At 38.3% G+C, this 27315-nt stretch overlaps 1 protein-coding gene across 6 annotated transcripts in view; it reads right to left on the minus strand.

Annotated features, from left to right (window-relative positions):
• Positions 1-1014: 1014 nt before the first annotated feature.
• Positions 1015-27315, minus strand: part of LOC129370491 (unconventional myosin-VIIa-like) — a 36042-nt gene continuing 9741 nt past the window's right edge. For 2 of the 6 annotated variants that reach the window (XM_055046515.1, XM_055046513.1), the window contains exons 8-49: positions 27082-27224; positions 26703-26816; positions 25765-25918; positions 25621-25697; positions 24801-24920; positions 24509-24651; positions 24234-24444; positions 24006-24141; positions 23366-23472; positions 23208-23249; positions 21820-21957; positions 20961-21119; positions 20500-20592; positions 19574-19668; positions 18808-18892; positions 18250-18468; positions 15506-15823; positions 14651-14860; positions 13614-13958; positions 13070-13200; positions 12421-12547; positions 12015-12134; positions 11396-11569; positions 11097-11324; positions 10102-10272; positions 9807-9924; positions 9593-9719; positions 9266-9435; positions 8994-9184; positions 8190-8311; positions 7965-8122; positions 7379-7532; positions 7144-7299; positions 6960-7065; positions 6444-6557; positions 5349-5427; positions 5162-5277; positions 4160-4345; positions 3380-3496; positions 3201-3284; positions 3003-3122; positions 1015-2839 (exon numbers count right to left, since the gene is read on the minus strand). In XM_055046515.1, coding sequence (XP_054902490.1) covers positions 2747-2839; positions 3003-3122; positions 3201-3284; positions 3380-3496; positions 4160-4345; positions 5162-5277; positions 5349-5427; positions 6444-6557; positions 6960-7065; positions 7144-7299; positions 7379-7532; positions 7965-8122; positions 8190-8311; positions 8994-9184; positions 9266-9435; positions 9593-9719; positions 9807-9924; positions 10102-10272; positions 11097-11324; positions 11396-11569; positions 12015-12134; positions 12421-12547; positions 13070-13200; positions 13614-13958; positions 14651-14860; positions 15506-15823; positions 18250-18468; positions 18808-18892; positions 19574-19668; positions 20500-20592; positions 20961-21119; positions 21820-21957; positions 23208-23249; positions 23366-23472; positions 24006-24141; positions 24234-24444; positions 24509-24651; positions 24801-24920; positions 25621-25697; positions 25765-25918; positions 26703-26816; positions 27082-27224 — 6071 coding nt within the window. In that variant the 3' untranslated portion in view covers positions 1015-2746. Of the gene's footprint in view, positions 2840-3002; positions 3123-3200; positions 3285-3379; positions 3497-4159; positions 4346-5161; positions 5278-5348; positions 5428-6443; positions 6558-6959; positions 7300-7378; positions 7533-7964; positions 8123-8189; positions 8312-8993; positions 9185-9265; positions 9436-9592; positions 9720-9806; positions 9925-10101; positions 10273-11096; positions 11325-11395; positions 11570-12014; positions 12135-12420; positions 12548-13069; positions 13201-13613; positions 13959-14650; positions 14861-15505; positions 15824-18249; positions 18469-18807; positions 18893-19573; positions 19669-20499; positions 20593-20960; positions 21120-21819; positions 21958-23207; positions 23250-23365; positions 23473-24005; positions 24142-24233; positions 24445-24508; positions 24652-24800; positions 24921-25620; positions 25698-25764; positions 25919-26702; positions 26817-27081; positions 27225-27315 lie in introns of all 6 variants that reach the window. The other 4 variants (XM_055046517.1, XM_055046516.1, XM_055046518.1 and 1 more) reach the window with 4 other exon arrangements.

Genomic DNA, 27315 nt, shown 5'->3' on the forward strand with positions numbered 1-27315 from the left:
GCAGCCGGGCTTTCTGACTGGATTCCTACTGATGGAAACAATAATGAATCTGGTTTAGTTGCTTAAAGACAGATTTTCAATGAGAATGATTATCTTATACTAGATAATGCTACAAATACCAACATATGTTTACATGTGTAATTACCTTATTTGGATGGGAGGTTTCTGTTCCTCCACCATCAGTCTCAGCAGTGCTGTACCATCCTGTCTGTTGAGCCCTGGTCAAAGTTTTTTAGTTTTTTGTGCCAAAACCTTGACAGAAGCAATCTGTATGAAGAAAACCCAAACTGTCTGAATAGTTGATCATATCTGAAGTCTGATGTGTATGTTTTAGATTTTAAACAGCAGCATAAAGAGCTATTTATTTCTGTGTTGTAGACATCAAAGTATTTTTTTTTATTAAAGAACTCAAACAAGCAGAGTTTGGTCAACAGTCCTTTTCAAGACTGTTCTATCCAGGACCTTAAATGCTTGTGCTGAAGCCTGGTAATTTGTCCCGACTCTCCCTACCTAAAAATGCTGGTGTAAATAGCAGATAATTTACACCAGCATACATACGTATGTGTTCTCCTTCAGTCTCCCAGTAACCAGCACAGCCTTTTGGAGGTCTGTGTCCTTTTCTCCAGCTGGGAGCTTAGTGTTTATTGGTGACTGCTGAGGCCTAAGCATCATCTCTGTCTCAGATTGTACAGAGATTCAAGAATGGGTAAAACAGTCAGGGAAATAAAGTAGTACAAACACCAGCTAACAGGCGTAAATGTGAACAAACAAAACCCACAATCTACGAAACAAATGCAAATGAGAAATGTTCTAAACATGAAAAGCTGCAAAGTTGTTCCACAAAATTAGTAAGTTAGTTTTATGTAAAAGTGCTCTAAGATATTTTCACTAGAACATAGACAAAAATACTTGAAAGCATTGTGTTTTTGCAGTTTTTCTAAATAATAATCTTGAATGGTTTTTAGGTAAAAGTGAATAAACCATATTTAAATGAGAAATAAAGCCAACTTTCTTTGCAAAATGTAATTTATTTATGACTACATAAAGTTATGTCACATATTTTGATAAAAGTACTTTGTACATGGATGATGTGAAACATGTTGACTTCACTCAAATTCTGAAATGATTTGTTTTTAAACATGAGATTAGAAACAGATTTCTGTGGTTTCCTTTTGGGACAGATTCTCTGAAAACCAACCTTAGGAAACAAAAATGGCGTTTTAATTTAGTGGCACACCTGCAGAACAAATCACATTTCCTTTGATCTAAAACAACATACAAACTTTATCCAACAGAGAGGAAAGATGATCTAAAAAAACAATTATGCAAAATACATAAAATGACTGGAAAAAGACATCTAATTGACATTTTTCTGGGAGATGAATGGCTTTGCTTTTGATTTCATGATGCAGGTTGTCACTGTAGAACTAAATTTAAAACTCTTAGTTAAAGGTGTAAAATTTCAACTTCCAACACATATGTGAACAAAATCACTGGGAGTTAATATTTACAGTCTGAAAAAGGAAAATAGTTGGTCTTAGGCATCATTGTCCAGAATGAAGTGAATCTTATTGTAAAGGTCATTGGTTCGTTTCAATTTCAGAATTAACATTAATTTAGACCTTTTTCATGTTACAATAACTGGTTTCAATGTATTTTAATGGAAGCTTGTGTGACAGACCGGCACAGAGCAGTGTTTAATTGTGAAGTTTAAGTAAAATGATGGTTTTCTAATGTCTTACAAGCTAAAATCTAAAAATGTATGGGTCAATTCTTTTGCTGAAATCCATTTGTTTGGTGGTTGTTCATGCTGCTAATTAAATGCGACTGCAATCAGACTTCTGTGTAAACAGTTTACGACCACAAAATGACCCAAATGTGCAGAAGAAGAACATAGATGTCGATCACTCAGCAGTCGATCTGTTTACGGAAATAATAATGGCCACTGCTGTCTAGGGATCAATTTTAAATCTGCTGACGAGTGGGAGCCGACTTCATCACCAGATCATTAAAGGATGAAGGAGAATAATAAAAAGAAAGCGCAGCTGATAGCAACGGCCTTTTGTGGAGAATTGGCTACAACTTCTGTGGAGAAGTCTGCTTGGATGTAAGAGTGATGGGATTGTGATGTGATTCACTGACACAAACTTCTTTCATAAATTTCAGAATTATATTTTCAGCCGTTGTTTACATCCAGATTTACTGCATTTGGCTTCTTCTGCTGCAGAATGATGACTCATGTTCATCGTTCAGACTGCAGACACTTTGAAAACTATCATTTAGTCGGAGTTGGGAATTCAGACTGCAGAGAAAATGCTGGATCCTGCAACTTTAGGATGCATCTCTGTCTCTACATCTCTAAATGAAAAGTTTGAATTACATCCTGCTTATGTCCATTGATTGAGCTGTTTGGATCAGGGGTGCATTAAAAGCTGCAGACCCCCAACATAAGTATTTCCACATCATTCCTCTGTGTTGGTTTGTCACATTAAGTCCTGCAGACAAAGACACTCAGCAATGTAGTTGTAACGTGACAAAGTGTGTTAATTTTCCTGGGGTATGAATGTTGTTTGCAAGGCTGGCGGATAAGTTGATTGTATCTAAAATCCATGAAAACTGTGAGGGAAACAGCTCTAACAGTTCAACACAGGAAAGTCCTGATGGAGTGATTTTAAAGGCAAAAGGTGAGTTTTTAAGACAGGACAGAAAAATGAAAGGTAGGTTTTAGTTCAGGAGTGTGGCCTGATCACTTGCTGTTTCCTCTGGATGTTCGCTGCTTGGTCATTGTTGTCAGCATCTGGCTGATGTAAGAGGTCAAAAGGTCATCCATCTTGTATCCCTGGAGTAGTTGGAGAGACAGAAGGTTTGCAGGGAATAATTAGCTGCAGGACTAGAGGACAACACCTGAGAATCACCGGCAGGGTATCTGTCTGCATGTCTTTCTGTCATGTTTCTTCGCCGACGGTCAGAACCGTCCGTACTAAGTGAATTCAGACGCTCACCAGCGACGTTTCGCAGAGCAGCTTGCTGCCTCGCATCAGGTTCCCGATGGTGATGTGGAAGTACGTGTTGCCGCTGCTCCAGTTGGAGATCTTGGTGAAAGGATGAGTGGTCAGGATGTCCTGCAGGTCGAAGGATTAGCACAGATTAACATGACATCTTCATAAAGTTGTAAATAAAACCGTGAGCTTAATCCTCACTTTTGTCTTTGGCTCAATCAGACTGACTCCGTGTTTATTGATGGCAATCAGGAGGGTTTCTGGGTAATTTGGATCTGTTGTTTGCTACAGAAAATCAAAAACATTACATGTGGCAAGGAACAAAATACATTACTTTTGGTCTTTTTTTGACAACTACGGTACTTTTCTGGCATCTTCACCTTGACTTCAAAGAAAGCTGAGCCAAACGTCGGCCATTTGTAAATGACCTTCAGGAAGGAGAGTTTGGCGTCTTCGGGTGTTTTTCCCGACTGTTTGTTAAAGAGCGTTATGATGGACTGAGGAGAGAAGAAAATCCAAAGCATGAGTCACATAATCTCATCATTCATTAGGAAAGGTGCTAGAAATCCATGACTTTCTGGATCTCTGCTGTCAACTGACTAAAAAATAAAAGAAAAATCAAATTGGATAATCTTAGCTAAGACTTATTATCCAAGACAACTTGCGTAAATATAAAATGAAGTTTTAAAAAGTTTATAAAAGCATTCTGAACCAACTTGGACGTCACAAAAACAGTACCTAATCTGGTTCTGCTTCCCAGCAGAAATTAAGGAGTGGAGGAATTTTGGCCAGAATTATTTTATTTAATTCACATTGGAAGGTTTTACAGCATTACGGTCAGATTTTAGTCCAGACTTTGACTAGACCACTCCAAAACCTGTTGTTTTTGAATGCATCCAGCAGTGAGTTAGCTCTGGATTTCATTCAGATTGGACTTTTCCCTAGAAAGAAACGATTTCAAAAGAACTTTTTTGTGACTGCAGGTTAACTTAGTTTGATGTCCTGGAACATTTAGAGCCTGTTGAAAATACACATAAAATGAATTCAGGTCTCAGATGATGGCATCTAAATCACATTAACCAACTGAATTTGATTTCTTTTTCATTCTTTTTGCTGCTGAAAGTGAACCTGGTCTCACTGGGTTTCACTGCTCTGCTCACCCTCTTCCAGTCGTCTGGGGACAGAAGTCGGATCTGGTCCTGAGGGACGAGGTCCTTCAAGATCTTGGGAATATTCTGGAAATGAGATTTGTCTTCTTCAAACTTCACCCTGTAGATCAGAGCCGCCAGCTGGTGCACCTCCTCCCTCGAACACTTGTGGTAACCGCGGAGATACTTGGGCAGCTCCTGCACAGAAAAACACTTTTTTTTAAATTTAAGTTCAATCAGAGAAACAAAACTGAAGGCTTTTTATGGTCATCAGTTATTTTACCATTAAACATTCAAGCACAAATCTAAATTTTAAAACATTAGTTTAACAATAAATCTGAAATCCTTTCCTTTATTGAGGCAAACTTTTTTTTAATGTTTTGGATTTCTGAAACAAGAAGAATATCACAAAAAAGTTAAAAATCCACCACTCATTTCAGAAAGTGAATCTTATATAGTATTATAGATTCACCACACAGAGTAAAATATTTCAAGCTTTTATTTTGATTTTTTTTTCTATAGCTCACAAAGAATAAAAATCCAAAATTCAGCGAATAAGAAAATTACAACATTGTCTAATATTTAGGGGGGCAACTAACAATTTTCTTAGTAATCAAATAGTCTGACAATGAATCAAGTAATCAAATAAAAATTTGGCACATTCTGCAGATTTTTTTGTCTTTTACCATATAAAAAATACACTGAAATGTATTGATCTTATGTAATATTTAATTTAGCTCTTTATCTATAAGCCAAAATATTCAAGAAATAAAGGCTTAACATATTTAATTCTAATATTTGAGCTTTAATTTCTGAAAAGAGAGCTAATAATTACATTTTTCACCATATTCTACTTTACATGAGTCATAAATTCAACAGAAATTAAAAATGAAATCCTCCAGGGTAGAAAAAGCCTCCATATTTCTACATCTTAGTCTCAAGTTTTCTGAAGAACTGTGTTGAGTAGGAACATTATTTTTGTTTCATATCCAGTTTAAACATTTCTGAAAGCACCTGGTAATAATGGAAGATGGAGTCGGCCATGGAGTCTTTTCCTGGCACCGTGTTGGTCCACAGCTTCTTCATGAAGAACACCTGATAGGTCAGTGAAGGCACCGCACCTGTAGAGCCTGCAGGAAGAGTTAGAGATGCTCAAATAGTCCGAGCTTCAGAGACGAGAGCAGTTCTCCACCTCTGTTACCATGTCTCGCTTTCTTGATCCAGTCAGTCAGATGCCTCACAAAGTCGAAGAAAAAGTCGCCGTCTGGCACACTGATGACCTAAAAGCAACAGAAAATGAAGCCTAGGTGTAAATTCAAACTGGAAGACTGTTTAGCCCCACTTGCATCATCCAATCGACGCATCCTGCTAATCACCAATGACCTATCATCGCTGGACCGAGCCATGCCACAGTCAATCACCGACCATGCCCCAGTTGACAAGGACATCCATCCAAGGCGTCTTCCGCTTTGCTGCTGCGCTCAACCCACCTCCACCCCTTCTCCACCTCCACTGTCCTGGCTCCCAGACATACTTCATTCACCGGCCTCCACCACCAGGATTGGGTCCCGGGGGATGACATTCCTATCAGCATCGGGAATGCTCATCCGAGCTTATCGCAATCACAGCTCGATGTCCTGAGCCGGGGCCCGAGCGCCAAAGATTTGATTTATGCATGTCAATAAACTTTTCTAATTGCTTTCTTTCTCTGTCTGAGTCTCTCCAGATTGAAATGAGAGATTCACAGGATTTGAGCTCATTCTTTCATTTTTTTTTTGCTGCAAAACCAGAAATTTTACACAAAAGCAAAAGATACAGAATTAATATTTAAAGAGAAAAGGACTGAAGGAACACTCACTACGCCTCTGATATTTAGTCCATATCTAACAGCTAAATGTTGATTCTTGAAAAATTTAATTAGGACACACACTGCAGGACCAGGCTAAGAAATACAAAATGTTATTATGAGAATAAAGTCAATATTCTGAGAAAACAAAATAAAGCTGCAATATTACAATAATTAAAGTCTGAATATTACCAGGATATGACCTAATAATTTGAGAATAAAGTCAACAAAAGTCAACATTATGAGAAAAGTAATATGACCAGACAAATATCTTAGTAGTACAATAATGTCATATGACAAAAAATATATATCACAAGAAGTTGTAACTGTACAAAAAAAAAGAAGCTTTTTTCTAGTAATTTTCCAACTATCTTCTGGTGATATTTACTCTCCAACCAATGTGATATGATCATTAAAAAACAAATCTCTACTCTGTCATAGTCTCCTCACCTTGTCAGTGATCTTTACAAACAGACTGAAGCCCTCAGAGGATTTGAGCATCAGTCGACTGGAGATGTTGTGGCAGAAATCTTTAGCCTTCGTGCTCGACTCCACTTCAAACACCTGAGATCACAAGAAAACCAAAGAAATCCAAAGAAACCCCTTGTTTATCAAACAGGATCAAGAATTTGCCTTTGGTTCCAAGTGTACACAATTTTCAGACAAGCAGTACAAATATAGAAACATTAGAGGAAGTTGAGGAATAAAATGTCGTCATATCTACAGCCAATTTTTCTTTTCAATTTAAGAATTTAAGAACAAGTATTTTTTGTAAAACACTTATTTCACATTTTATCAAAGCAAAACTGAAAATTTTCTGCAGTTTTTAGAAAAGTTTTACAATTATTTTTTAATAGAGCAAATCCTGAACACAGTTTAGATCCCTCAGTTCAGACAGGGATCTGAAAACGTCCAAACAAAACGTTTGTTTCCCAACAAACGTTTTGAACCCAAGTCGCCTCTGACCTCGTCCGAGTCGTCAGGGAAGTAAACCTTGTGAAAAATCTGTGTGGTCTTGTGCTGGATGGCCTCCACCTCCACCAGGTGAGGAGGGTACTTCCTGGATCCGTTTCTGCACAAATCAAGAGGAAGAGGAGCGATGAAGCAAGAAGGAAGACAAGGATGGGATGAAAGAGCAGCCATGTGGTACCGCAGGGCTTTCTGCAGCCGCTGCATGCAGTCCGGCGCCAGCGGGAAGTGCTTCTTGGCCTGGAGGAACTTCTGGACGTGGGGCAGCAGGATGTTACTGGGAGGAAACAAACCAGTGCAGAGCCACAGCAGCTCCCAGCCCTTCTCCTCACTGAACCTTCACAGAGAAACCACAGCTGACGGGGCAGACTAAGAGAAGTAAACTTATCGCTGCCCTTCAGTTGAGATTTACTAACTTGATGTGATTGTCTGTGAGCTGTTTGAGGATCTGGCAGTAGATTTCATCCTTCAGCGGCTCTGCCTTCAGCGCTCCTTCAAAGATCTGATCGGTGAGCTCGTTGACGGACCGCGCCCGTTTGGACGGGTAGTCGCCCATGTATTTCATCACAGGTATGGAGACAGTCAGGGAAAAAAGCCCACAGAGGAACACAGACGACACACCGAATCCAAAACACTCAACACACCTGACAAAATGCTGATTTTTAATTGGCTGTAATAAATCCACATTTAATGTGAGATATGCTGCAAAACTCAAATGTCAGAGAAACATTTATGTTTAAAATTTTACTATAAAATGAAAACAAGTTCCTACATATTGCTGAAAAGTTACTTATGAGTTAGTTTTGCCTTATTTTAAATGTACCAAGATGTTTGGACTAGAAACGAAACCAAAATTACCTGGGAAGACTTTGGGTTTCCGCAGTGAATTTCCTTTAGTCTCTTCTTACTCTATGAACCTTGAAATGGTTTTAAAAATAATTGTTATAATTAATTTCTGTCGTATTGAAGTGTGATGTGATTAATGTGAGAAGCGAAGGATATCTATGAAGGCCAGAAGGGCCTCCTGGGAGAGTTCGTCGTGCGCCAAGACTTTCTTCAGCAGCGGTTGTTTGAGAGGCTCCCTAATGCAGCTCCAGAGTCGCTCCTTCCCTCGAGCTTTGGACATCATCACTCGGCTCAGGGTGCTCTTCGGAGGCGGCCTGGAGAAGTTAAAGGTTAAAGCAGCTCCCAACCCGTTCTGTGAGAGGGATTTGGTTGGTCGGGCACCTGAAGTGGTCATAGGAAAACTCCTCCAGGGTGTAGGCCTTGGGTTTGTCCTTCTCAGAAAGACTCATCTGAGACAAACTGAGAGACTCCCTCCTCTGATCAGGAGTCATCGTCACCAGAGCCTGAGACCAGAACAGGCATGTTAGGATAATAAACAAGAATTAATTGACAAGATCTACACTGAGGAAGGTAATTATTACACGGTATGTAATTTCTAAAAAAATACCCAGGGTCACGATTAGATGTTCAAAGTTAAAGGTGATTTATTGTTTCTTTTAACAGGTTAGGAAAGGTCTATGGCCTAATCAAAACATATTCATTAAAATTTTCACACAAACCAGCTGACCAAACATGGTGGAGCTTAGCTTTGGTTGCTAACAGGTGGAACATCAACAGCTTTGGTTGCTAACAGGTGGAACATCAACAGGCAGTGCCTGTTGATGTGACTTGATGTGAACAACTGGGAGGTCTTTGAAATAGCTCTTACTCCAGACACCAAAAAACACTAACTTCTAGCCAAAAACTCAAATGGAAGTACAAAAACCTGCAAATGTGAATTCTGTATAAGAGGCCCTTGTGTTTTTGCAGTGCATGCATAGGTCTATACATACAGTGTATTTTGTGTGTCTCACTTTTCAAAATTTGTCCCTATGCCAACTTTTAGCTATGCAATCTTTTATGAACAAAATCTACAAGAAGAACAAATCAGAACTACCAGAGCTTGTCCATCATGATGCCGGCAGTAGTGTAATAATAAGTTCAGACTGAGCGTTAAAGCAGTTCACCCCAATGACTGACTCTTACCACAATGTCGTACTGCGGCCTGGTGATGGTGGGCAGCACATAGACGCAGTCAGCAGGGAAGTCTCCTCTCTGCTTGGTCCTGTCGTTGACGCCATGCGCCCAGCCGGAGTTCATCACATGTTCTCCGTCATGTTCATCCAAGATGATCAGATCCCCCTTACAGAAACTCAAGAAGGTGGAGTCAACGCCAGCTGCAGGACAGAGGTCACAGCGAGAGTCACAGCTCGGTTCAGGACAGATGAACCTTCCCCCAGACCGACCCTGAAGCTCACCAGGATTTGGACAGTCCAGCAATCCCACCACATATTTGGACTTCTTCCTCAGACCTTCGAGGAAGGTGACCACCAGGTCCCGGATGTCCTCCGCATTGTTGGACGTGAAGGTGTACTCGTCTCCTTTGATGGTGGCCAATGTGAAACTCTGACCTTGCAGTTTTCCTCCTCTAGACAGTTAAAGTTCAAACTTTAAAGTGATTTCCATAGCAAGAGCTTCAAAAACATGGGAGGGCTGCAACTAACAATTATACTAGAAAGTATAATTGATTAATCTGAGAATTAATCGATTATTCTGACGTTTAATTGGATAAGCTGTTCTTCTACCTGCTGCTGGACACAGCCGTGATTTCTGGGAACGACAGCTCCAGAAGAACCTGCTCCTGCTCATCCACAAAGTAAACCCCAGTCCAGTTCACTGCCACAATCACATCATTCTTTGGCAAACTGGGCCCTGTAGCAGACAATTATATTCATTTAAAACCGTCACCACCACTCCTGCATTTTTTAAACATAGTTAAGAATGACCTGACCTCCTTACCTGAGAATTTAAAGGCCTCATAGAAACGTGAGAAGAGTAAAGGCCACTTTATCCGAGCAAAATCCACAACGTCCTCCCTCACCTTCTGAGTGTTCAGCCTCCTTTTGTGATATAATCCCTGCAGGACGAGATGTAGCGAGTCACCATCGCTCAACAGTGATAAATAAAACCAAGGATTTGTTGTTTTAAAGGTGACCTATTATGTTTCTACATGTTCCTTTTAGATAATGAGATTTTCATCTGCTCAGTTCAGTCTATGTCTATCTCCTTTCAGAGTGAGCAGTTTAGCAGGTACCTTTTTGTGGGCGTTGATGATGAGCTGAGCCCACTTCTCTGCTGTCTTAGTCGTGGTGACTTCTCTGTCGGGGATGTAGGACGGGATGAGGCTGAGCAGGCGCTCCTGCAGGATCTCAGAGCCATAGTCCACAAAGTACTGCTGAGAGGCCAGCTCAGCCAGCTCTTCCTCCTGCAAAGGATCGAGTTGAGTGAACTCCTGCATGGCGCCTGTGTTCCTCATGACTAGATGCTTCACAGTTCATTGTTAGCAGTATTATAACACAGAGACAGTGAGTGGGATCCACAGACAAGTGAAAAGATGTTTTGTAGAGAGATGCTATTTTAGGCTTGAATAGTGTCACTGATAAACTAACCCCTTTCAGCACAACAATAGTCTTTCTACTGTCCCATCAGACTTATTTTTGAAGCAAATATTTCAAAAGTGGATCAAGAAAAGTATCTTTATCGTCCATCGTTGATGTTAGTGGATGTCACTTCTGCGTCAGATTTACAGGCGAACTAGACACATATTTTGATTGAAACCTTTGTATGTAAAACAAAAGAAAGCAATTATTTTTAAAAATCAGTGTAATTAATATATCAAAATTAATGTGTTAAGGTCCTGGCCCTAATTTCAACACAAATATTTGTTAAAATGAATAAAGAGAGTGACCACATGCTGAAGGTATACGGACTGAGCAGTTGGTCTGGGCTCCTTATGCATGAGTTACTGCATCACTCAAGGATGTAATCTTGAAAAGTGGACTTTATAGCCCAGGTGAGAAGTTTCTGATGCTTCTTCGCTGTTATATCTTCTGCACATTTTCCTTCCACTCAACTTTCCATTAATGTGCTTGCATACAGCTCTCTGGACGTAATGCTTATATGACAACCAAGTTTTTAGGGCTTAGTTTTTTCATGGAGAGCAATAATGAATGTTTACTGGATTAAAAATCAGACTTCCTTTGTCAGACATGAAAAACAAATATTAAATGTGCAACTGATCTAATGCACCTTCTCACAGCGATACTCTCCAAACTTCACTCCTCTGACGATCTGCTGGTAAATGAGGTTTGTGGCGACGTAGTCCTCTGTGGGGTCGTGCCAGGGGCTGAAGATCTCCTTCCTGAAGAACAGCCTCCAGGGGGCGTTCCTCTCCTGGGCGCCCTGCTCTTTGGCATATTGCTCGCACTGCGACACGGCGTCCATGACGTGGTCGCTGCCGCTGCCCAGAGACGACACCTGACAGAGACATCCGTCCGTAAGCAACAGTACCGCAGTGAATGACATCATGGGGGCGTTTCAGGCTGTACCTTATCGAACAGAGCGATGTACAGGGAGAAACCGAAGCTGTCGCGCAGGTTGATCTTGTCCGCCAGGGCATTGCAGAGCTCGAAGGCCGTGGTGGCGGAGTCCGCCAGCAGCGTCTTGGTGGTGCCGTCCATGAACGTCACAGGCAACATGATGGGCTTCTTGGACTTGGTCGCCTCAAGGAAACAAAAAATACAGCAACTCACTAGTTATACTATCAAAACAATACTAGAAGCATGTTGGAGCAGTTCTGTCATGTTGGTTCTGATTTATTCTGTTTGCCCTGCAACTAACAATGATCTTAGTAATGGATTACTGTATTAATTTATCAAATAAAAAATTCTGTAGCTGTTTCATTAAACACTTACCATAAGCCTTTTTATCAAATATTAGAAATACATTAAAAGATGCAAATTAACTGATTCATTTTTAAATACAAAATAAACATTTTATTGTCTTAAATGCAACAACAGCATCCATTAAAAAACTTGTGCAAGTTTAATTGTTAAAATAATGTCTTTAAAACCAGATTTTTTCTTTAAAACTGCCTAATTTCTATAAGACATACAGATTTTCCCAAATCCCAGAGGAGTTGAGAAGGGAGTTTCATGTAGTTTGTACCTGCAGCTCCAGCCAGGACGGCGGCTGGGTTCGTGTGCGGTTCACAAACGTCCTCCTCAGCCTCTCTTCGCAGTACGGAGCGTAACCAGGAGGACCGTTCTTCAGAAAGGTTCGTAAATACTGACCACACAGCAGAAAAAACATTTTTAACAAACATACTGTTGGGAAGGGCAGATTTTTTTCTCTTTTTATAATAGCATATTATTTTTCAATATACTATGTACCATTGGAAAAAAAAAGCAACTTTTTAAACTTATGTATTAACATATATTTTACTTTTTTAAATGCCTCCATTGGCGTTTTCTTAGGAAAACAAACAAGTCCACATTTTTCACATTAAATATTGATCACAAAAAAAAACATCAGTAAAATGAGGATAAAATGATTTCCCCTAAAACATTCTTACTTTGACAAACTTCTCAGACGGAGCGAAGCAGCCGACACAGAGAGACAGGAGGATCCATCCCCGGGCGTGGCTGCTTTTGGACGGGTTCTGAGTGAGCTGCTTGCAGATCTGACAGTAAATCTCATCCCTGCAGCAGAGATGAATGAATGAAACACACACATGCTCACACATGTTAGAACCAGTGGATCTCGTTTTCATTTTTGATTTTTTTTTTTAACACAAACAAACAACAACTGTGATGATTCTGCTTATTTAGAGCAGATACAGATTCAGAAACTGAATGTGGCTTTTTATGAGAGTTTAAAAATTCTGGGACATTAACCATTTTAAGTTTTTGTATCCAAATTCTCACAAATCAGTCCTGTTTGCACACAATCATGTGCACAACCTAACAACCCATTATTATACACTGGGGGATAATTATACATCATCCATACCTGTACCACCCAAACAACAGCTGGTCTTCAGTGCAAAACCAGTAGGTGTTTTTATTTTTACATTAAAAAAAAGCTGTTTTCTTGACTTAACAAGCATATTCCAAGTTAAATATTGTAATTTAACTTAGAATATGAGAAGAAACATTATCGATGTCTACCAAACTGCAGCTGGATGTCAATACCACCAAGGCTTTCTGCTCGCTATTGCGAACCTGAGCGTTGGCCGTAAGATGCCGTTTCCGATGATGAAGTGAAGCTTCTCCAGGTTGGAGGTGGGTCGATCCTCCAGCATGCTGTTGCCCTGGAGACCATAGTCCATGCCCTCTGTCAGCCGCCTGGTCACCTACACATGATAAGGGGAACAATTTTCAGCTTCAAAGATTTCAGATGAGATAAATAAAGGAGTGAAAGACTTCTACTGGAGGATAAATTGTGAAAATAAAGTATTAATACTGTAATTGTTTATTAACAGATTTGTTTGATTAAAATGAGTTCTAATAAAGCCCGCTGAGGCCTTCTTTTAGTGTTTCAGTTTAACCACTGTCCAACAGAGGGCGCCACTGGTAAGTCAAGGGATGGTGGACTTTCCAGAATGGTAGAGAAACGGCCCAAACAGACTAGTTTGGGATGCAACATGTACTTTAAATGGTTATGTTTAGAAAAATTTACATTTTACAACCCCTTAAGTTATCACTTTAATGGCACTGTAATGTCTTAATTAACCCTAATCCAGTCTGAAACATGAACAAACCTGACCTCTTCTGTTATCTTAGATTTCCTCTTCAGCGTTAGAGACACCAGCTTATGTCTGACGCTGTTCCTCTTCTGAGAGTCTATGGAGCTGTTCTGTAGAGACAAACTTGGAAGTTTGAAAGATTCCTCCTCAGAAAATAAGCGGTAAGATGTTGAGCAGCACCACCTCACCTCTTCCTCCACCTGCAGCTCCTGCAGCTCCCTCTTGTAAGTTCTCTTGCCGAGGGTTTCGTAGATCTTGGTCATGACAGGGATCTTCTCACTGCCATCGCTGATGACTATCTGGCATTTTGGTTCTGGCAGGTCGCCCATGAACCTCAACACGGTGATCCACACAGCTAACGCAGCCTGAAAGACACGGGAAAAGAGGTTTTAATCAGATCTCTGATGAGCTTGTCACAGAGCAGTCTGTGTGACAATTTTTCAATCACATTTTTTTTCTTCCACTAAATTTTCCATGAGTGCTCTTGGATAAAGCATCATACATTATTAATCATGTTTTTCAGAGGTATTTTGTTTAGATTGCATATTTTTTTGTTTTATATTTTATATATTCTGCTGTTTGCACCATCTGCCACTTAGCTGTGATGCCCCTTCATCCTGGTATCTAATAGCCATAAAATATAAAATAAATATGATATATTGACCTTTTTGGGTCGGTCTAGATAAACTGTAAATTGAAAAAAAAAAAAGATTTCCCTCAGTGTTACATAATTTCAACAAGGAAAATTAAATTTCTGACTGCATTATACTCTAACTATGATCAAATCAAACTGTATTTGATTCAATCTGTCTGTACAGCTGAATCTGTATGAATTTGATTTATTTATTACATGTTTTTCTATATAATTGGATACAACTTTTAACTGTTTATGTTGTGACTTGAAGTGTCATCTTTTCTGAATTGGCTCAATATAAATAAAACAGGTTAAGAACATGCACACGATTTTCCATACATGGCAGAACTATTTCTGCTAATTTCTGCTACATCCTGAACTGAAAACAAACATGGCCGCCCCCTGCAGCGTTTCTTTACTCACCAGCTGGTCTCCTTCGTCCTCATGAAACAGCAGCGGTTGCTTCAGCGGCCGCCTGATGTAGGTGTGAGTGGAAAGACCCTGGAAGTAGGTGGCCGCGAACTTGGAGAACTTGTACTCGGACAGATCTTCCTCTTCCTCATCAGGTAATGGCGGAGCTTCATTCAGCATCTCTTCTTCTACTTCCTCGCCGCGAGTAGTTTGCTCCAAATCCTGAGGGAACACAGAAAAGTGGGACGTCACTTTCAGAACCTCAATATCAAGATTTATTGTCAGGATCAACAAACAAGGGAATTATTTTAATATGGAGAACATGTGAAACCCACAACCATTTTTGGTGTTATGGGTTTTATAGTTTGGGATACATGTATGCAATGATGTTGTTTGATAATGATGTTTTTTTTAACATTTTAGAGGATATTCTCAACTCAATTCTTCACTATTCTCAGCCTTTCTTTTCTTATCTTGACCTCTGCAGATATGAGTTAGCAACAAGGTGCAATCAGGTACAATGCATCAAATGGTTTTCATCGAGTTTAAATAAATGTAAAGGTTGCTCACAACCGCCAAATCAGTCTATGTGACTGATTAAAGTGTTTTTATGATGTTTCAGGTACATTTCTTTGTATTTGAATGATTTTATCTAACTTTCACCAAGGCTTATAAGTATTACGGCATATTAGGTCCACTGTGCGTCGATAAAAAAATTAAAAAGAACTGAACAAATTTCTGACAAAAAAAAGAGCTTCCTTGCAAATTTTCAATTTGAAGCTAAGAAATTTTCTTGCTATTTCTGGAAAATTAATATAAAATTTCTGAGCTTTCTGGCAGAAATTTAATCAAACCATGAACATATACTTCAAACCCAGCCGGCGCCTGTCCGTCCTGGTTCGGGAGCGGTCCGGAGTCCCCGAGGAAACCAAACATCCGGTCCACCATGTCAGAGTGGTCGACAGGCTGCTCCTTCTCTCTCTCCATCTGATCAAGCAGCTCCTTCTTCCTGCGCGCCTCCTCTCTCTCCTCCCGCTCCCGCTCCTCCTGCTGCTGGGCCAACTGGAGGAGCCGCTCCTGGTGCTTTCTCTCGGCTTCCGCCTTGGCCCGCCGGACTGTCATCTGGTTCCGGAGCTGCTCCTCTTCGGCCAGGCGCTGCCGCTCAGCTTCCAGGCGCCGCTGACGCTTTAAGATGAGAAAGCAGAAGAACACGGTTCACAGACGAAGATGTTAAAACTGCAGCTGTTTCCTGACTTATTCAAAACTCAAAAAAAAAAAAAAAGAGTTTGGTTTGTGAGCGTCTTATTGTTTCGTTCCAAGTTAAAAAGCCCTCCTTATTTGTTGCTGATTTTGCTCTACTTATTTAGTCTATTATTATAAATAATAAATAATAACGACATTAATAATAATAACAACAGTAATCATGAAATCATGTAGACTGTACAAGATTAAATAGAACTGTGACTAGCACATTTGAGGCCAACTTAGTTTTTAAGACATTTAAGGAGGTGCAAACACACTGAATAGTAATTATTGTTAGTATTACAAATAGGGATGTTATTTTTTGTATAATTTATAGCCACTTTTTATTTATATTTATGAAAATGTTGTAGAACAAAAATGATAATTTCTTTACATTCTGACATTATACAGAACAGAACTACAAATCTGTAAAACATTAAAAAAAGATGTAATAAAAAAAGATATATAGACATCCAACTCTTTTTCCTAAAAACTCCTCAAAACAAATAAACAAAAAAACAAAATAAAATTAAAACTTGTTTGTAGGAATAATTGTGAGTTTTACTGCAGGATGAATTATCTTGATCCCCCTTTACGAAGTCCAGCATAGTTGATCCAACTCATGACTTTTATTTAGGAGTAATCCTGCAGAGATGTGTTTGAGCAGCTCTGATTTGAGTATATTCTGCCTGGAGTCCACAGTAGTTAAATTGAAAAACAGTGAATACACATCAAAATGGTAAAACTTTGATCTTTCCAATTTCAAAGACATTTTTATTTGTTTAACAAACACAAACATAACACAGCAAAATCGTTTTAGGCCCACAGGTAATAATCGGTCCACTTTCTGACATTATGTTTCCAAAGGCAACACACGAGGATGAGGAAGCAAAAAAGACATAGCCAAAATAAATCAATATAAGAAGAAAAATTACAAAGCAAGTGAGCACATAAAAAATAATAATTGTAATAATAATAAAAAGAATGCTGCTCCAGCTCCTTTTCAATGAACACCATTGTTTTCAGTCATAAAGCAGAGCCAGCCAGAGGCAATGTAAACTGAGCCACTTATTAAGACCCCCAGACCAGTAGAGGGCACTCAAGAACCTTCGCTTGTATTCATGCTTAGCCATGTTAAGCCAATTTGTACAACTCCTCCATTGTTTTAAAAAAACAAAAACAGATTTAAACAAATTCATAATGAATTAGTTTATAACATAAAATAAATTAATTTAAAAATAAAAATAAATAAAAGAGTAGCATGTAAATATGATCCAATGTTTAATTTGCAAAGTTAAAAATGTTTGCTTATTTTAGGAAATCAACCAAAAACATTCCTTGCACTTCTCATAACCACTGAACATTTGAGGATAAATATATTGTATTTACGCCAAATTGCAGACATGTTGCTGTTAGAAAATTATATCAGGTCTTGCTATAATTGATATAATTGCTGATATAATAAACATCTGAGACATGATGCTTTAGTTTTTAGTCTAATAAACCTTTCAACATCATCAAATGTATGTTTAAGTCTGAAAATGTTAATTATTTTCTCTGCAGTAGGACATAATTTAAAATAATCTATTTGTCATTCCTAAATTAGGAGGCAAATAATAATTCAATCGATGATCAGTGGCTCAGAAAGGACTGAGCTTTTCACATCTCAATGTTAGAAGTATTTTTCAGCATCAGCGGTATCCTTTGCAAGAAATGATCAAGCATACACTATGGCATTGTATGAAATAGGCTGGTTAAATAAAAATTCTGTACAATGTGTAAATTATTTCTTATTATATTACCAGATTAACCGTAGAAATAATCAATGACAAAAATAACTTAGTTGCAGCCTAATATTGTTTAAACCCCTTTCTTGATCTAATTTTAATAACATTACAGATGAAGCAGTATTTCCTATAGAAATAAAACCTCTATGTCTCATAGTAGTAAGGTGATTTTTTAAATTCAGGTTTTCAAGACACAATTTTAACAGTTAAAACTGGACTCATTTATAAAAAATATTTGGCAAATGAGTAAATTATAATTTACAAAACATAAATTTCTGTATTGTAGCACCTGTTCTGGTCATTACCGCAACAGAAAGAATGATGGCTGGATAGAAGAAGAAGAAGAAACGGGGAATGTTGGCAACAACATTGAACCAAAACATGACCAGGAAGCGTTTGATGCTATTTGGCTGATATGTAAAGGGAAGGATAGCTTTCTGCTACTTCCTGGTGTAATTCTGTTATAAATGTATAGAAATATAAAAAGATTTATTAACAGGCACTTCCTCACAACCAGTCTCCGTGTCTTTCTGGCAGGTCAATGAGGTGTAGGTAGCAGTAGTAAACATAGTAACCATTTACCTCGGCCCTGAGCCTCTGGCAGAGGCGTCTGGCTATCATGCCTCTGGTGTAGGCCTGGAGGGTCAACACGGCTCGGAGGCGTCTCCAGAAGGTCTGCCGGACGAGGAAGCCCCGGCAGCGGGCTTGGATGAGGGTGATGCGGCAGCGAGTGATCCGGTAGCTTCTGTAGTACTTCCTGGACCTGCAGACCGCCTGAAGTCGAATGAAGCCTGACTTCATCTGACAGAGAAACATTTATTCCAAATGTCACATTTTTTCCAGGAAAGTTTTCAGAATTGGTCTACGGGCTGCACAAAATAGGTTTGCTATGCTTTTTTGTACAAAATCATTCTTTGATAATAAAATTTCAGTTTTTCAAGCACTGCATTTGGTAGCAAAAGGACCTCAAATGAAAGTACAAAAGTGTACAAAATGTGAATTTTGGCTAGTACACTCCCTTTAAGAATCAAGAATTTATTTTCATCATTCCTTAAGCTTTTAAGAGAAAACATCTTTTTTAGTATCTAAAAAAAAAAAAAAAACTCCACACAAAACAGTACAAGAATCAGAACAACTCACAATTTGGTAATTCTTCCTGCTCCTATAGCCCCTCCAGACCTTCTGAATAAAAACCACAGCGCTCCTGAGTCTGCGAAAGTTTGACCTGTCAACAAAACAGAAAGTACACATTAAATCACAACTCCATCACGCAAAATCAATTCTTTAAGTAGTTTTTGAAATACATATATTTCATCTATAGCCATCTATGAGTTAATATAATTGTGCCTCAAGGCTCAGCTGTTGGCCCCCACTTTTAAGCTTGTATATAAATGATCTGCTATATTTATGGCCTGCTACAGAATTAAATATGCTGAAGACATGGTTTCATTATATTTAGCAAAGATGTTTCAACTGTTTCCATGCATCTTTCTTTGTTTATGAAGTCAGTTTCAGCATGGTTTGAAAATTCATGCCTCAAGCTGATAAAACGGCTTGATTTGTTTTTCTTCAAACACAATATTTGCTTTATAATAATGTGTTAAATAAAAAGTATCAAGCTCAAAAAATAACTTAGGTGTTTGTAGTAGTTGTAGTAAACTCCTCACCTGCATGCTTCATGCCACAGATTGGATAGACGACTGCCACAAGCTGGCAGCAAATAGTTAAAGAAGCATTAAGAGCAATTTAACCAAATATTAGCCTTTCAAGATGGGTTTATTTTAAAAGGATTTGTTCAGTTTATGATTTTAGGAAGAAAATAGAAAATGAATGCAAATGTTGTGAAGAGAAGAAATTTAAAAATGTATTTCTCAAAACACACAGCTTCTATGATTTCTCCACTAACCTGGCTTTCAATCCACGCACAGATTTCTGGATGAGGATGACTTTATCAGTGATGGCTTTATCTCTCTCGATCTCCAGCTGCATGTCGTGCTGGTCCTGACAGGAAAACACAAAAAGAGAAGTAAGAAAAAATTTTCTTTACCACGACTTCACAGAATAACTCAGGTGACTCGACCAATTTTTAATGGGAATGATAAGATTAGTTTATGTTTACCTGCAGAGGAGTCTCACTGTCTAAATGCTCTGGGTGGTTTTCACAATTTCATCTTGATTTTCTTTACTTCAACTATCGGAACAAATTAATCTGACCCTTTAGGTAAAATTAATCTAACAGAAAAACACTACATTCCAATTTTTTTGTTGTTTTTAATGGCTTTAAAATATACATATATATAAATTTTCACATTTTCTGTGTTAAACAACAAAAACATATTAAAAAATTACAAAATAAAGGCTCACTGAACAGAATTCAAACAACAAATGAATCATTTGGCTTTGCTAAAATTATTTTTCTGCCCCACGAAATCATTTGTAATGCACTTCAAATGAACTCCAAATTGAGAAAGTTTAACTTTCTCCATTAAAACAAACTCTAATCAACATTGCTGATCACAGAGAGTAGCAGACAAATTTCAGGAAGGCTTTATGTTGTCAAAAACTCCAGGTTTCAATCAGAACGTTTTCCTCAGAATGTTGATTTTGAACCTACTTCTTATAAAACCATCAACAACAAATCTGAAAAAATAATTGTTCTTTTGCTTACAGCTAGGAAGGTAAATAAACAACGTAGATGGATTTATGATAGACCATAAAAACTGTTTCATGCAACACATTGCAAATCAGAAAAATGACCTACATTAGATCTCGCTGAACTGTATTCCAGCACAGTATTTTATCTGCTTAAACTCATAACATAGGAAAACAAACCTTTAAAAAAATCTTTGTTTTTCCTATCTGCCAATCTTCCTGTTTTCCCAACCGGGCTGAGACTATCTGCTGACAGGTTCCCTTCAGGTCATCCTGAATGAAAAAAAAAAAGAAATTAAGTACTTGAAAGTGAGAAATATCAGATAAAAAAAATATTCAAATGGTCAAATCCAAGAAGGTCTGCATTAGTAAAATGTTTTAATAAAATCAGGACAAGTTATAGTTTAATAAAACACGTAGAACACCGTTTGTTTGATTTTAGAAAAACAAACAAACAAAAAACTGAAGATGTCATTTCACAATATGTCATTTGATATTGATATCAATATGTCAATATCAAAATAAAATCTATCAAAAATACTTTAATACTTTGCAAACAGAAGAATATCGATGTAACCGTGTCCACAGAAATGTGGTAAAAACGAGAATAAGATAAAAACCAAAGAGATCCTGCCGTTTACCTGTATGTGAGAAGGTTTGATTCCAGGCATCAGAACTCGATATCGATCCACAAATTCAGCAAAGCTGTATCTGATGGGATAACCTGCTCTCCTGATCCGGATCGTCTCCATCATGCCGGAGTAGCGCAGCTGGCGAATACACAGCTCTCTGTCAAATAACTGAGGAAAATAACACAGAACCACGACTCATCATTATCAACCAAAAAGAATACTAATACAGGATAAAATATTGCAAGTTCTGATTGATTTTGTCATTAATAATTAACACAAGAGAAGATTCATTTATATTTGGCCAAAGATGGAGACTGGAAATGCCGAAAGTCTATAGTTTTAATAAATATTTTCAAACATGACACAAGTAAAGGCATAATTTTAATTTAATTGTGCCAAATCAGTGAAAATGGGTATGACACCACATTTCAAAATTAATATTTAGTTGTTTTAATTGTGTTATTTTTAAGGTTTTTAGTTAAATTTTGGTATTGGAGAAAAGAATAAATTAAATGTTAAAATAAAATTTGCTGCATGCAAATGACAGAGCTAATGCTTATTTTAGGAAAAAAATGTTTTAAATTTGATACAGAGAACTTTTATTTGCAAACAAACTCCTCCTAACAACTCTGATAGTCACATTTTTTCCTTCCATCTTCATGCTACAGTTTACTCTTCTAAAATCTCAGAACAAAGAATCAACAATATAATCTTTACAGTTTTTACAATGAAAATATGTTATATAACTCCTTTACAGAGTTCATTTTGCTCACCACAGTGAGTTTGATCCTTACTTAGCTTAACTTGGCATGAAGGATCTCTTTATTTGTGGACGACTGCATGGCAGTCACTGGTTAGAGACTCTTACCATTGGTTTCTTGAACTCGTTGGGTTTTATGCAGCGAACAAAGAACGGCTGACACACACTGAGCGTCCTCATCAGCATCTCGAGGGAACGTTTGAACTGGCTGCTCAGAGTTGGAGAACGCTTTCTTGTCTCGACACCCTAAAAATACAGTGTAAAACAATCAAACTGGTAAAACAAATAAATACATAAAATAACTAATAAAAAGGAAGAAAAACACTGCAAATCACAAATTAGTTAGGAATATTGTAACAGCAAAAATGTAAAAAAAAAATCAACTAGAAGAAAATTAAAAGTATGATTGAATATGACACAAAGTGTAGAAAGGATTGTCATAACATGCACCAAGTATTTCAACTCATACAGTATTAATCTTTCATCCCTAAAACAGGGTTGAAAATATGGTTATTGAGAATGGTTGAACATTGTTTGTCCCAACAACAGCTGAAACTTTCTAAATGAAACATGCAGTTCTGTGAAATGTCTCCTTATTTTGACCAGACTTTATAAATCTTTTTACTAAATAATTGTAGATAAGTTGACCAACAAACTTACCCATATTTTCACTGATAATTTCATTATTTTTTTTTATTGTAAAGATAACCAATTTATCACATTTTATATATTTATAAGGAAAATAAATATGGCTGTACAGTGGTAGCACTGTTGCCTTGCAGCAAGAGGGTCCTGGGTTCGATTCCCGGCCTGTGCATGGTACTCTGGCTTCCTCCCACAGTCCAAAAACATGACTGTCAGGTTGATTGGTCTTTGTGTGTGTGTGCATGGTTGTTTGTCCTGTCTATCTATGTTGCTCTGTGACAGATTGGAGACCCGTCCAGCTGGAGATAGGCACCAGCACCTCCCGACCACACTAGGGACGAGGGAGTAAGAAGATGGATGGATATAAGGAAATTTACCACATTAACTAATGCACAACACAGAATGCACAACACAGGACAGGGGGCACATGTTTCTGTAGCAAAAAGAAAGGTACAATCTTCTCAAGATGTCTGTTAAATGTTTTCAAAGCTGCAATTTCTTCAAACCTCAAATGAGTTTTTCTTTAAGCTGCCCCAGTTACATTGTCTTTGCCAGTGTAACATTATAGATGCATAGAAACGTGTCCATGCACACAATATTCTGGCCAGAAAACTACACAAAAATACATTTGTCTGAAAAAGAGTATTTACTCCCTCTGGAACATTTTGAGACTTACAGCATAAGAAAATATTATCATTGACGCTGATACAACTTTTAATATGTACATATAATGAAGTGGTTTATAAAAGTTGCTGAAAAGGACTAACGAGAGGAGTGGGAGGCTGCTAGTCACGCTGCTGGACTTTGGATGAAGTTAAACAAACACAGACGCCACAGTTTGTCGATGTTACCTTGGGAGCGGAGGTGCTGGGCTGCTGATAGCCACAAAGAAACTGATGTTTAAAATGTAAAAACACAGAGGAGACAGAAGGGTGAGATGAGGTGTGAGGTGAAGCGCTGCACCACCCGCCATCACCTTGAACGACAACAGAAAGGAAACAGCCATTACCATAGCAACATCGGCCTGGAAGATCTGCTTGATGAACTTGTTCTTGGACGAGTGGACGAGCTGGATGATGTCGGTGTGGAGGCTGTCGCGGTTTTTCTCCAGAAATCCTGACGGATGAATGAAATGGGAAACACTGAGAGTTTGGTGGACTCATTCGGATTGAACAAAAGCTTCACACACAAAAGAATCTTGACAAAAGGTTAGATCTGTAAACTTTGTGCAGATTTACTGATGCTCCAAATGCATCATTCTCTTTCTGAACAATTTCTGTTCTTTTTTTATTATTATTGAACAATTCAAATTGTTTACTATAAACAAGTTCATAGTTGGGGGCCTTAGTTTGTAGACTAACTAGATTATCTCTATTTTTCAACAAACCATCATGCCTTGACCTTCAATCTGAATTAACTCAAAAAAAGTTAATGGTAATAGGTGCTGCATTTAAAGAAAATATTTTTGATCAGATTTGTAGGTTTTTATATATGTATAAAGACATTTTGGATATATATAGCAGGATTTCTGATGGATTATGATATATGGATTATGTTTAATATAATTAAACATAACTCACTATTTGTTGAGTTTAACGCAGATAAAGACCATAAATTTGAAGGTTAATCTCTGATTGGGGTCAACGAACCTCTGGACTCATATTGCACCACCCCAGCAAAGTGTTGGATGCCAAACTGGGTTTCGTAGCTGTTTTTCGGAGGGATGTAGTTGGTGTTGAGTTTGTGCTGTGAGTTGAGCTTATATAACATCGTAGCATCAGTTCCCTAACAAAAAATGGACAAGAAACAGTTTTCAGGCTCTTTACACCACACATAACTTTGCAGAATAAAACTGTGATTGATTCTTCGAGTCGTACCTTTGGGAACTTGCTCTCTTCATCGATGAGGGAGATGATGTTCATGGGTTTGTTGGCGATCATGTCCAGCGCCTCCTGGTTGTCTGTAAACTCGATGTGCTGCCAGTTGATGTCCTCCAGGTTGTACTCCTCCTGCTCCAGCTTGAAAACGTGGCGAACGAAGAACTGCTGCAGGTTCTCGTTGGCGAAGTTGATGCACAGCTGCTCAAAGCTACACAAGCAGTCAGACGATTCAGAAAAAAGTTTAACCCACGGAAAAAAAATGGAGTCATCACCTGTTGACGAGAAAATTCTCAAAGCCGAAGATGTCCAGCAGTCCGATAGACCTTCTGATCACACTACTCTCGCAGGAAGGAGGTCGGTAAATGGCTGCGTTGATTTTATCTACTATCCAGACAAATAGCCTGCCGTAGATCCCCTGCATGATAAAGCATAAAGTCAGCAAACCTGCTTTAGCTTAGTTGGAAGAACACAAACATGTCTGGAGTCAGACTGAGGGACTGATCTGAGGGGCCTCGCCTCCATCAATAGAGTTAAGCTGCTCTTTAAAGCATAAATAATGAGTACCTTGACGAAGGCGTCCCTGACATCCAGACCTTGTTCCACGCTGAGAGGCGTGGTGACGGTTTCACCCCGTGTGATGAGGGTTCGAGTCGTCAAACACACCATCACGTCCTTCGGCTCCACCTACAGTACAAAACCACACAAAATGTGCTGCTATTTCTATAACAGATGGGCTCTTTGTTATCTGTGCTGTGAAGACTCACATTCAGATAAAATGGAAATGTTTGCTGTCAGACCACACAATCAAATTAAACTGAAAACTATATAATTACATTTAAATCCGTCTGTAGTCAGATACTATTGAATTGATTGATTGACTTTTATGGACCAGAAAGAGATATATTTGTGTAAAGTGCCATGAGAGAGCTTTTGTTGTGAATCAGTTACATAACCTATTAATAAGGACCTAAAAAGGCTATAAAGTCAGAAATAAAATTCTGAATGTTAAATTTATCTTCTTTAAACTGAAAAAATGTCCAAACATTTTAGTACTGCTAACTAAAAAATAGCACTAACCCTAAAGCATCAATCACAAACACCAGTTGCACTGATGCTGAAGCACTGACTTCAATACAGATTATATCTGCCCTTGAAAAACTACAGCCTTTGAGCACAAATTTAGTTTTGACAAAATAATTTACATATTTTATAATTCCCTTAGATATTATATTTATGCTTATGTCTTGTTCTCTACTGTCTGTGTTTTTTTGTGTTCTTGTGTGTTTCTTATTGAAATAAAGTTATTGGAGGAGAAAAAAAGATGTCCTAATAGACCAACAAGCATAGATCCATTTATAGGCAGTATTCCTAGAGTGGAACAAACCTCCATGAGTGAAGCAGCAGTCACTAGGTCAGGAGATCTCACAACCACACAGGCGTCCAGATTGTCGTACGTACGAGCTGCAGGTAACGAGAATACGGTTAAAGAACCTCCACAAATAGCAATGACTCTGAGATGTTCACATACCCTCAAACCGAAGGTTGCCCATATGCAAGATGGCTGCCAGCAGCTTCGAAATCTCCACGTTCTCTGTCTCGGTGAACATGAGCACCTTCATGGCCGACAGGATGCTGGAATAATCAGCCAGGTCGTCGCGGCCATCACATTCAGTACAGTTACCCTGGAAACAGCGAGGACAGGGAGGCTTTTACAGTTCTTGGCCAGAGCAGTGACATCACTGACTAAATCAACGGAGTGAATCAACCACGCTACGCAAAGTGAATTTTGTTAGATGCTGACACTACACATGGCTGTAATAAACAGGAAGTAGAGGTTGCCAGCTAGCATGAGCCACACTTCTCAGAAAAATGGAGAGAGTCCTTTCTTCCAGGCCCAAGGTGTGGACTTTGTGGAGGTGTGGAGGTTTTGCCTCTGGTGAGGCACAGGCCCACCAGTGGATGGGGAGGTTTGCAACATCAGAACTTATTTGGTCAATTTGTTTCCATCTCTAGCTCATTAACTTTTTCACAAAAGTTGAAAACTATCTCAAGCTTTGCAAAATTGAGGAATTATTTAACATTTTCTATTTTCCAAAAGCTTTTTCTAATGTGATACTTCAAAATACAAATAAAAAATGCTGATGGAGATGCAACTAATGGCAATGTTGGCTTTGAGACTTGATACAGTTGCACCAGTACTGTCAGGAAATAACAAAATAATTGACTTTCCACTACTTTTCTGTTTGAAAGGAGAATTTAACACTTAACTAAACCTTCCTCTTATCTCAATGACATGACATATATCACTTACTGACTCAAGGTGAATTTTTTTTTTTTCAAAAATGGTATTCTAGCAATTTGTTTATCTTAACTGAACTAAAGATGAAAAGGTTTTGTCTGGTTTAATATCAAACAGTGTAAAAATGATTGAGTTGTTTTATATGTGTAAATAATAGTCAATTATACTGCAGTGAGGTAGCAGTAATCCCTGGCTAGGCCCAGACCCAGCTTCGCCTTCATCTCCGGACCCATTCCTTTCAACATGCAGTAAAAAATGTGGTAGTTCCTCTCATCGGCTGCCTGCAGGAGAAAAAAATAAATCAGCATTCATGTTAGTTTTCACTCTGCTCTGTTAGAATCATGGTTTTTAGATAATTTCAGAAAATATGTAGTTCTCTGCAAAACCTCCAGCATAAATCAATTTTGGATTTACTTTTTATTTAACTATATTTTTCAGAAAATATTTCCTCTGTTTATAGACGATTCCAGTAGTACAGAAAAACATATCAAGTCAGAATGCAATTTCATTTCAGCTAAATCCGAACAGAACGTCGGATCATCTGACCTGTCGACACACTCGAGATTTCTCCAGCAGGTACTGCTCTATCTTGGCCCCTTCGATGGCGCCCCGTTTGTTGAAGTGGATGTCTATATACTTCCCAAAGCGACTGGAGTTGTCGTTACGGATCGTCTTGGCATTTCCAAAAGCTGAATAGTTAAACAAATCAGACCAGGAGATGATGAAGAAACCATAAAACGGTGCATTGATTTCTTCCTGCTTGTTTACAAAGTGGACAAA

This window comes from Poeciliopsis prolifica, unplaced genomic scaffold (genome assembly GCF_027474105.1).
Source record: "Poeciliopsis prolifica strain line A6 unplaced genomic scaffold, Auburn_PproV2 SCAFFOLD024, whole genome shotgun sequence".
Lineage (NCBI taxonomy): Eukaryota > Metazoa > Chordata > Actinopteri > Cyprinodontiformes > Poeciliidae > Poeciliopsis > Poeciliopsis prolifica.